The 12008-nt window shown below is 35.4% G+C and overlaps 1 protein-coding gene across 1 annotated transcript; it reads left to right on the top strand.

The window, feature by feature from the left end:
• The first annotated feature begins 5749 nt into the window (after positions 1-5749).
• LOC149246427 (xyloglucan endotransglucosylase protein 34-like) lies at positions 5750-6955 on the top strand. Its single transcript, XM_089441390.1, has 4 exons — positions 5750-5936; positions 6027-6127; positions 6219-6412; positions 6553-6955. Exons 1-4 carry the CDS (start codon positions 5750-5752, stop codon positions 6953-6955), a joined length of 885 nt encoding a protein of 294 aa, XP_089297516.1.
• The last annotated feature ends 5053 nt before the right edge of the window (positions 6956-12008 follow it).

Raw genomic sequence — 12008 nt, forward strand, 5'->3', positions numbered from 1 at the left:
CTAAGATCTACGACTCAAGATTCATATTGAGAGAGCCCTCTCTAAAGCTCGAAGGGCTAGATTCAGTTTAAAACTGGTTTGTAGTTACCTTTGGGTTCCTCTCCTCAACCTTGGGGAATTACAAAGTGCTAACACTTTATTTCTTAATATTTTCATCATAGACGATAAAAGTAAGTTTACACGAATTGGGTTGGAAATCGCAGGTTTACATAATTATTATAAATTTTGATTATGGAATTTGGTTGAAAATGGAAATATATAAAAAAATGGTTGGGAAATTTAGTTTTACATAATTATTATAAAGGAATTTGGTTGGAAGTGGAAATAAGTTGAAAAATATAGTTTTACATAGTTGTGGGAAAATTTGATTATGCAGTTTGGTTTGTAATCGTATAGTTATACATAGTTGTGGGAAAAATTAATTGTGCAATTCGGTATTTTGGCTCAATATCTGCTCAATATTGGAGACTTTGATATTTTCAAAGCGAACAGATGTGGCCATACAAAACTTAACAATATTGGCATGTTCATTCATGTCAAAATCAAAGTATTCCTAGACCCCCCCTTTGGTTCCAGGATATTGGACAAAACCCCACAAACATCCTTGAAATTACTATAATGAAAATTATTCAAAAAATAGGCATCAAGACCTTCATGTAAATGGTGCCTGCCTGAATTAACCTAAGTTCTTCTTCATTGGTTCTTTCATAAAAAAGAGAAGTATTGGACATGGACAAGCTAGTAAGATTTGTAGTAAGCATTCAAAAGTCAAGGGTGGCTCCAACCTCCCCAACCTCCCTTAGGAAATCTCTACTTGGTCAATTTTTTTCTTAGCTCTTTGAAGTTGTCCGTTGAATTGTATTGACACACGTGTTGAACACGAAAGTTTGGAAAAAAATGCTTATTTTGTCTTCACAATTTCCTTGGTCTTCCCATCTCTTCTATTCATTCAGTGTGTCTTTGCACCTTTAGAGGCAATTGCTAGTTTATTATATTATCATTATTAAGTATGATTTATTATTTAAGTATTGAGGGGTTTTCACAGTGCGTTATATTAGATATCAGTTTTTGGAATTCAACTACAATTTCCATAAGAAGTAGTCGTAACTCACTAATTTCTCATGATTTTTTTTTGTGAATAGTCCACTTAGCACTCATTACAACCATATCTTCTATTCCTTTAGTGTGCCTTTGCACCTTTAGAGGCAATTGCTAGTTTATTATATTATGATTATTAAATATGATTTATTATTTAAGTATTGATGGTTTTTTGTAGTGCCTCACATTAGTTATCAGTTTTTGGGATTCAACTACGATTTCCATGAGAAGTAGTCATAACTGACTAATTTGTCATGTTTTTTTTTGTGAATAGTCCACTTAACACTCATTGCATCGAGTGATACTCACAGGGGTGAAGAAGTGGGATTGAAACTAGTGAAATGAATCACATAGTGTCAATCATCACTTCCGGGGCTTGCACTTGGTACCATGACTTCTTGGGAGGTCACCCATCCAAGATCACATCTAGATCAAGCACGCTTAACTGTGGAGTTTTCCCCACAATCAAGACCACTTAGCTTGCTACCCCATTTCCAAAAACTTAGCAAGTATTGTGCCTCATGAACCATTCAAGTAGAGCTCCCTTCACCCTTTTGTATTTAAGTATTGGGGGGTTTTCATAGTGCATTATATTAGATATCATTTTGTAGGATTCAACTGCGTTAAGTAAGTCATTCATCTATGACCATTTCCATGAGAGGTAGTCATAACTCACTTATTTCTCATGATTTTTTTGAATAGTCCACTTCGCACTCATTGCATTGGGTGATGCCCACAAGGGTGAAGAGGCGGGATTGAAACTAGCGAAATGAATCAAATATCGTCAATCATCACTTTTGGGGCTTGCACCCAGTAACCATGACTTCCAAGGAGGTCACCCATCCAAGATCACATCTAGCTCAAGCGCACTTAAGTGTGGAGTTTTCCCCACAATCAAGCCCACTAAGCTTGCTACCCCATTTCCAAAAACTTAGCAAGTATTGTGCCTCATGAACCATTCAAGTAGAGCTCCCTTCACCCTTTTGTATTTAAGTATTGGGGGGTTTTCGTAGTGCATTATATTAGATTATCATTTTCTAGGATTCAACTGTGTTAAGTAAGTCATTCATCTATGACCATTTCCATGAGAGGTAGTCGTAACTCACTTATTTCTCATGAGTTTTTTGAATAGTCCACTCCGCACTCATTGCATTGGGTGATGCCCATAAGGGTGAAGAGGCGGGATTGAAACTAGCGAAATGAATCACATATCGTCAATCATCACTTTCGGGGCTTGCACCCGGTAACCATGACTTCCAAGGAGGTCACCCCTTAATACTTAAATACAAAAGAGTGAAGGGAACTCTACTTGAATGGCTCATGAGGCAAAATACTTGCTAAGGTTTTGCAAATGGTGTAGCAAGCTAAGTGGGTTTGATTGTGAGGAAATCTCCATAGTTAAGCTCTCTTGAGTTAGAGGCAATTTGGGATGGGTGACCTCTTGAGAAGTCATGGTTAGCAAGTGCAAGCCTTGAATGACTATATCTAATAATTTATTATTTTCTTGTTAAAATAATGAAAACAATTATTGAATGTTGTTTGCCATTGTTGATAACTAGTTAGTTGTAAAACGATTCAAAAAAAATTCATGAGAAATTAGTTTACAACTACATGAATCACTGTAGTATATTTTGTTTTTATGAAATTTAATGATAAAATTTTGACACATCATAATTTTTAATTATATATGTGTCAAATTTTTCTATATTAATGGATGCATTTTTTAATAATAAATCTCATAAATCCATATTTATATTTTTATATTTAACTAATATGGTTATAATTTTATTATATTACTTATTGATAAACAATTATCATGGTTAGTAAGAAGTGGCTAGTTGTTCTCATCCTCCACACATATTTCATAATTGAAACATATGAGTTGTGTTTTTATAGACTTTTTATAATTTAATTTCATTGGGCAATAAAACTATATCAACCATATTTATTAATATAATTATTATTTAGAATCACTTTATAATAAATAATAAACTCCCTTAAATAAGTTAATTCAAAATTAATAATTAATAAACACCACTACACAACATGTAATGTTTTGTGATTGACTCAATATTATCACTATCCTCTCCCATTTACACAATTATAATTTATCATCTATACAATATATTTCTATTGAGCAGTTTAATTTATAGATTAAATAACTTTTTTTAATTTAATTTATAGATTAAATAACTTGTTTCAATGGAATGGGCTGATCAAATTTCATGTTAGAATGTGTTTTTTGTTATTATTTAAAATACATTTTTGAATAGAGGTAGTTGAACAATTATGTTTTTTTGGCGTGAAAGCGATGGAAATTCCGGCCATATTTTGAAAAAACTGGCTGGGATTTGTGTCAATCCAAGTAAATGTTGAAAAGTGTGCAACAAGAAATGCTTGTTGAGAGTGCAACAAGATGATGGAGCTTAGTGAAAAGAGTCGCCTTCACTAAGTGGGCCCGCAGGCTACTTTTGGCGCAAGTCTATTTTTAGACTATGTCTATTTTTAGACATATGGATCACGTCTATGGATTGCAGGTTGCTGTTTATGGATGATTGGTCAAGTTGGGAAAAATAGATGGACTTCTATTTTTGATGGAAGTGTGAGTGATCAAAGTCTATTTTTAGACTGGCTGTCAAAAATAGAAAAGTCAAATTTTATTGTTTCATAATAATATTTGGACTATAAACTTGATCTTATTCTCTTGGAGCACTTCAGTTTGAGCTACAGAGGTGGCACATGCAGCTGTCAGAAGGAAATACGCTTTTCTTATGAGTCAGTTGAGTTGTTGCATGCATTACTTCAATTAGAACTCAATAAGTTGAGTTTGGTGGAGTTGATTGTGTAGTTGATGGAGTTGTGTTCAGTTTGACTTGGTTAAACTAGTTGTAGTCAGTCTAACTGCAGATAGACTAATGATGAGTTGTTAAACTAATTATTAACTCATGATGCAACTAATGAATACATCAGTTAACTCAGTTGCATGTCAGTGCACGTTCAATTCAACAGGGACAGGTGGTAGAGAATTAGATTGCTATCAGTTGTGACTATAGTTGTGCACCAGATCTTGCACAATCAAGGGATTGAGTATGCCAATGAGTTTGCTCACGTATTTGCCCAGTATTGTAGCCTTTTCTCACGTCCAACAAAGTGTGAGTGATTATTTTGAAGTGAAATACGAGTTTGGGAAGCCATTCTCATCAATCCTTGAGCAGGTATTGAGCTGGAGAGGCAGGCAAGTAGCGGGGGAGATTTGGAGATGAGATCTGAGCTGTATTGTGTGTAACAGGTGGAGCTGATACTGGATTGCTTGTGATAGGCATTGTACTTTGTAATGTTACATGATTCAATCAATATAATATACAGATAGTGTGGGGTTTTTAGCGAGATGCTTTCCCCGGGATACATACTATGTTTATGAGTTTGATTGATGCTTCTATGTGTGCCTGTGAATGTTTATGCTTCTGTAAATTGATGATCAACGTAGAGGAGATTATGTATTATACATGTTCCGCTTATAATTGTATGATCAGGATAATCTCCATTGAATATGTGTTAAATTATTCAAAATTTCTACAGTAAAAGCTATCAAAATTCATACTTTTAGGTGTTCTAGAAGTTTTTGTTGGTGTTGAATCTATTTCCACCATCAAAAGCATGATTCAAAGACGGCCTTTACAATATTTTTTGAATTTTTTTTGCTCGATTCTAGCCACTTTTGGCAGTCCAGCCTCAAAAGACTCCTTTTCAATATATAAATAGATTCAACACTCGAAAAACAACAAGACACTTATTCTACAAATTAAACAACTTAAACTTAATCTTTTAAAAAAATGTAGAAGATTTTGATTAAAACTAACCAAAAAAATATAATAAAAATGTAATTTCTTTAATAAATTAAACTACACCTATATGTACCATCTAATGGTTAGTGACCACTAATCAGTTACAGGTTATTCATTATGGAGTTGTCTATAATGCGACTTTTTGGAGATTCCGGTGACGGAATCCAGTGGAAGAAATTGAGGTTAAATCTTGATTTGTTGCAGTTAAAATGGTTTTTTAACTGCATATTTGGATTGAGCACCCTCGAAAACCCCTGCGACGCTTTCATTGTGCATAAACTAGCTATCAAACTTGCGATTCCAATAAATTCATGCCGGATTTCGAACGGAAAAACCGGCAGTAAAAGCTTTCAAAAAGTCGCGTTATATACTATTTCATTCATTATTGAATGTCATCCACTACGGTGCACAAAGGTTACCGTGGTTAATTATTGAATGTCATCCACTACGGTTCACAAAGTTACCGTTGTTAATTATTGAATGTCATCCACTACCCTGCATGCACAAGCTGATCTAGAAAAATGAGATTGCGATGTGTTTTTAATAAATACAGAGAGGAAGGATTCATGGCCATGATGGATGCAATCAAGAAAAATAACTTAGAAACTAGAAACCACACCTGTCACCCACCCCTAATTCTCCCTCTTGCTGCTATAAAACCACATTCTTCACCCTGCATTTCCCCGTTGTGTGTTGGGGTGTGCACTCTACCGGTCCATCCTCTACACATAGCTTTATTTTTGGGTACCATCGATATCGTCTGAACATAACTTCATTTTCGGGTATCATCAATATTGTCTGAACTGATGGCGACTATCCAGTTTTTGGGTCTCTTTTTCACTCTCCTACTCGCTTGTGGAGCCATGGCTGCTGCCCCTAAAAAGCCAGTGAGTCTGCCCTTTGACAACAATTTCATAGCTAGCTGGGGTGTGGACCACATCAGACAATTTGATGGTGGGCGACAGATTAATCTTCTTCTCAACAAACAGCATGGTAGGTTATTACCCATTCTATTTCTTCCTGCGTCATTTATCTTTGTCAGTCTCTGGAATAACAAAGTTACATGAAAAATGAGATTAACAGGTGCTGGGTTCGAATCCAAAGGAGAATATTTGTTTCGGCACTTCAGCATGCAGATCAAGCTGGTTCAGGGTGATTCCGCTGGCACTGTCACCACCTTTTATGTGAGTACTTGATAATAATATTTGGGCTTTTGTGTTTGGCTAAGTCTGCTTCTGCCTACTTATGTATCTATATTTGTTTTGGTGCGGATAGCTTTCTTCTCAGATGGCTGAGCACGATGAAATAGACTTCGAATTCTTGGGCAACAAGTCCGGTGAACCCTATATTCTTCAGACCAATGTGTTTACAGGCGGGAAGGGTGAGAGAGAGCATCGCATATACCTCTGGTTCGACCCCACCAAGGATTACCATTCCTACTCTGTGCTCTGGAACAAGTACCAAATTGTGTAAGCCCCCAGATTCGATCCCGTGACATTCTCATTCTTTTTGTTTAAACCAGAAACAGGGCAAAATGTATTATGCACTTTTAGAAAGAACCTGGCTCTTAGCTAAATATTGTTGGGTGTGGTTTGTTTTTTCTGCGCAGATTTTTTGTAGACCAGGTACCGATCCGCGTGTACAAGAACTGCCAGGACCTGGGCTTGGGGTACCCAATAAACCAGGCGATGAAGGTCCATTCGAGCCTGTGGAATGGAGAAAACTGGGCCACCCGAGGGGGTCTGGAGAAAACCGACTGGACCAAGGCGCCCTTCATTGCATCGTTCAGGGAATTCCATGTCGATGCCTGCGAGGCTTCTTTTCCGCAATCATTGTGCGCTATGCAGGCGTCGTCCTCGTGGGATCAGGTGAAATTCAGAGCCCTGGATAGGCGGCAAAGGCGGTTCTTGAAATGGGTGAGGAAGCACTACACCATCTACAATTACTGCACTGACGTACAGAGAAACAAGAAAATGCCTCCAGAATGTGTTCGCGATGGTGATAATATGTAGAGAGTGATTACTAAGAGTTATTACTAATTATAATAATCCCCGCCATGGGTGGCCTGTTCGATCTTTACTACTAGAAATTATGAATGTTTTGTAGTAGCGATTTTTGCTATTTCTGGTTTTTTGATATCATAACTTGGTTGGTTACAGACGTTCAAATTTCCCATGGTATATGGCTTTGCATTATAATTTCATTGGCAGATAGCTTTTGATTACCTGTAATGCCATGGTATTTACGCTCCGTTAATTTTAAAGAAACACGGTTGAAAATGAATATATTTGAGATTTGATGTTTAGAAATTTCAAATAGAGGTTCATAATTCCAAAGAAATTATACGGGGTATCTGAATTTAACACAGTTCATATCAAACATGACTTTAATTTGTTCAATACATTATAAATAATGTTTGAATATGACAGTTTGTAGGCATTGTCTAATTATTTTAGATTTGGAGTTTTTTTTTTTTTTTGAATTGGTGAAACACATTTTTTGGGTTTAAATTTTGTTTTCCTTGGTTTTTGAATGTATATATGGAATTAGGGTTTTGAAATTTTTTTAGGTATTTGATTTGAGTCCATATATAAATGGAATTAGGGTTTTGAAATTTTTTTTTAGGGTATTTGATTTGAGTGAATGTATATATGTATATATGGAATTAGTGCTTTGAAAAATTTTCAAGGTATTTGATTTCCGTGAATGTATATATGGAATTAGGGTTTTGAAAGTTCTTAAGTTATTTGATTTGGGTGAATGTATATATAGAATTAGGGTTTTGAAAAATTTTCAAGGTATTTGATTTGCGTGAATGTATATATGGAATTAGGGTTTTGAAAAATTCTCAGGCTATTTGATTTGCGTGAATGTATATATGGAATTAGGGTTTTGAAAAATTCTCACGGTGTTTGATTTGGGTGAATGTATATATGGAACTAGGGTTTTGAAAAATTCTTAAGGTATTTGATTTGGGTATATATGGAATTAGGGTTTTGAAAATTTCTTAAGGTATTCTATTTGGGTGAATGTATATATGGAATTAGGGTTTTGAAAAATTCTCATGCTCTTTGAATTGGTTGAATGTATATATGGAACTAGGGTTTTGAAAAATTCTCAAGGTATTTGATTTGTCTGAATGTATATATGGAATTAGGGTTTTGAAAAGTTCTCAAGGTATTTGATTTGGGTGAATGAATATATGGAATTAGGGTTTTCAAAAATTCTTAAGGTATTTGGTTTGAGTAATGATTAAATTTATGATTATAATTGATTCCTGTTAAAAATAAAAAATTTGAAAATTATTTGCCAAAAAACTCTTCAAAACATAAAATTATTGGAGTAAGTTTAATTGAATTTATGTAATATGTAAATTAAAAAAAAACAAAAATTACTTTATAAAATAATATTATAATAATAGTAAAACTTTGTTTTCAAAATCACATTATAATAAAAATAAAATAATTTAGTTTTCAAAGAGTTTTTTTTCATAAAACATTAGAAAAATAAAAAATGATAAAATAAATTTTAAATTATTAAAAAATTAAGAAATTTAATTTATTTAATTTGTTTGAGAAAAATAATTTATTTTTTGGAAAAAAAAATATATATATATATATATACTTTTATTTTTAATAATTAATAAAACAAATTTAAATTTTGATAAAATTAAATGGAAATTTAAATTATTTTTATTTATCTACCCTTAATCAAATTTTATCTTAAATGAACTATATATGTGTGGAATGACCACCATATCACTCTAAAATGTGATAATAACAAAAAAAAAAAAAATAGATTGCAAAAAGTAACCATAAGGATATGCTCTCTTTAGCACTTTGGATATGTTCAACATTTTAGTTATTTGTTACTTTCTTGAATCTTGTTACAATTTTCATTTTAGAAAGTATTTATTTTTTTGTTACCTATATATATATAGCGCCAAAAAATATCATAATTTAGTTGTCAAATTAGTAGTGAGGATAACAATGATTGGCTTCTATACTAGGCCACCTAGAATTACAAACTGGAAATGGACATGTGTTTTATTTTCTAACATAAGAGATTAATGAGAATATTGTGTTAAAATAATTAATTCTCTCACAAATATGTTAGAGGCTAACATGAGAGATTAACCTCTAACTCTTAGGGAAAACATATAATTAGCTATGCCTAAGAAGGAAAAAATCAAGAAAAAGGAAAAACTCTCTTTGTTCATTTTTTTGGATATTATGGCTAGCATGTACTACCTCACAAAGAGATAAAGTCCCACAGATTACCTCAGTAGAAACATGGTGGGAGAGAAGGCCCTGCATTGGAGTTTGGATGAGATTTTGTAGGAGATAAACACAATATCTATTTTACCCTTACAAGTGGGGAAAAGACTCATAAACCCAAGGAAATGTTTGCACGACACTACATACAGTGTGGAGAACACAACTCCAAATCTTTTGAAATTGTTTACTTAATAATTAGAGAGAAGGCTCATGGAAAACTACCTATAGAAGATAGTTCATGTTTGGGAGAATCATGGAAGGGAATGGGATTTGAACCTAGATTGAACCTTTGAATCCCTCGAAAGAACATATTTTCCACTAGGGTTTCAAGATGTTGGTCATGGGTTCTGAAGGATAAGTCTCAAGGAACAACCATGATTTCCCAATTACAGGTAACCATGGAGCTGTGGACTAATAAACAGTTAAAATAAAGGTACTTGTGTGTGTGTATATATATATATATATAACCATAGTGAACACTGTTTCCTTCAGTACCTAGAAAGAATATGTTTTCCACTAGAGTTTCAAGATGTTGGTCATGGGTTCTGAAGGATAAGTCTCAAGGAACAATCATGATTTCCTGGTTACACGTAACCATGGAGCCCTAAACTAATGAACAATCAAACTAAAGGTGCGTGTGTGTGTGTGTGTATATATAATACAACCGTAGTGAATATTGTTTATTTTTATGCGTAAGAAAAACATACAAAACATGTGCATGCAAATTAATAAGTAGAGGTATTATCAAACAATTAAGTATTGAGTATTATTGACTGAGCATGAAGGTAAATAGAAGAATATATATATATATATATATATATATATATATATATATATATATATATATATATATATATATATATAGATATATATATATATATATATATATATATATATATATATATATATATATCATAAGTGGTCAAGATTATTGTCTAAATTAAAACTCGCGCTCTGCTAGCGCTAGGGCTGTTGGCTGCTCCAGTGCGCCCCTAAGGCCTCTGCGCCCTCCCGATCGGCCTGCTTTAAGTTCTTTCAGATCATGGATGCTTGCGGAGACCCTAACCCCCCTCCCATTCCACCTCCAGAGGTTCTTTCTTTCAGAACCATGGTTGCCGCTGGTCCAAAGCACCCTCCCTCTGCATCTCAGCAGAAGTTCGTTAAGAAAATGGACTCAATCCCATCTGTGGCCCTTCCAGAAGAAGAAACCTGCAAAGCGGCTTTGAACCTGGCTGAGAGAGGTCTCATAGGTTAGTTCACGGGCCTCTGGCCTTCTCCCAAGTCGGTTGATGAATGGACTCAAAGGAACTGGACGCCATTGATCAAAGAGGGAGTCAAAAGTTATTTCGTAGGTAAGGGTTTCTTTGTGTTTGTCTTCAAAAACCCGGATGACAGAGGCTTAATTTTTAGAAATGGACCATACTTCATGGGACCCCAGGGTCTTTATCTAAACAAATGGTCTCCTGATTTCGATCCCACCCAGGACGTCCCCTCTGCTGTCCCGGTTTGGGTTAGGCTCCCTCATTTGCCTCTCCACTGCTGGAATAAAAAATCCCTCTAGATCATAGGTAATGCGTTGGGAAAATACATAGACCAAGCTGCAAGAAAAGATCAGTATTCATGCGCTCGTATCTGCGTAGAAGTGGATCTAGAAGAGGGGTTACCGGAAGCAATCAAACTCACTGTTGCTGGGTGGATGCATGTCCAGGAGTTGGACTACGAACAACTACCTTTTAAATGCAGACATTGCCATGGTCACGGACACTTTGCAAAGCACTGCAAGAAGAAGGCTGAGGAACAAGTAGACAAACAAAATGGGGAACAATGGACCCTAGTCCAGAAAAATGCAAACTCAAAAAAAGGCACAGGTAAAGGCAATATGACTGGAGGTCCTAGCAGCTCCAAAACCAACCAAGAAATGGAAGCAACTCCAAATGGGACAGAAAGCGCTCAGATCAATCAAGTAAATCTAACCCAGGAGAATGTGGAACAGGCAGACACACCACCTTCAAACAAAGAGGGAGGGGAAGCAATACAGATCGAAGCCAACCAAGGCAGTCCCTCCAATCCTTCATACACAGAAATAGCAAGGAAAAAACCAGTGGAAAGCTCTGGTTCTTCGGAGGATGAAACCTATGAGCGTCCATCGAAAAAAGCAGGAAGGAAATCCCACAAAGAAAAGAGGGAGGAGGAGGCAGAAAGGCTCAAAACACAAGGAAGTCAGTCTACAATAGAAATGTCTATTGGGCGAAATACCAGACCAAGGCCTTCCAAGGGAGGCCCCAACCCCCCCTTAAGTAAATAATGAAACTCGTCTCTTGGAACTGTAGAGGACTAGGGAATCCCTCTAAAATAGAAGCAATTAAGGACCTCTTGAAAGTAGATCCATCAGACATTTTCATGCTCCAAGAGACCAAAATAGAAGGGCAAGTGCTTCTATAGATCAGCAGTTCAAAGTGGAAATAAAGAATAGGCAAAGCAGTCAGCTCAAGGGGAACCTTTGGAGGGTTGGCAACTCTTTGGACTGAAGACCTATTCCAGCTGAATAAATATCATGAAACCCAGCACTGGATCTTCACGGAACTGAAGCACAATGCAAGTAAGTTGTCCATCTCTCTCTTCAATCTTTATGTACCTATTTCTTACTCTAAAAAACGAGAATGCTGGAATTCTCTCTCTGCCTTTTTAGAGTAGTCTTCTCCCAGCAATATCATTATAGCCGGGGATCTTAATATCGTAATGAAAGCAAAAGAGAAGAGGGGGGGTTCCAGCATTAGAGACCCCATGC

This window comes from Pinus tabuliformis, chromosome 7 (genome assembly GCF_031772625.1).
Source record: "Pinus tabuliformis cultivar Carrire ecotype Pingquan chromosome 7, CPIR1, whole genome shotgun sequence".
NCBI lineage: Eukaryota > Viridiplantae > Streptophyta > Pinopsida > Pinales > Pinaceae > Pinus > Pinus tabuliformis.

What these genes read in the sequence shown, in the direction of transcription:
- LOC149246427 (XM_089441390.1), top strand. Translation starts at nt 5,750, where the DNA reads ATGGCGACTATCCAGTTTTTGGGTCTCTTTTTCACTCTCCTACTCGCT. An exon ending in TCTTCTCAACAAACAGCATG is followed by an intron (nt 5,937 to 6,026) that starts GTAGGTTATTAC and finishes TGAGATTAACAG; the next exon opens with GTGCTGGGTTCGAATCCAAA. An exon ending in TGGAACAAGTACCAAATTGT is followed by an intron (nt 6,413 to 6,552) that starts GTAAGCCCCCAG and finishes TTTTCTGCGCAG; the next exon opens with ATTTTTTGTAGACCAGGTAC.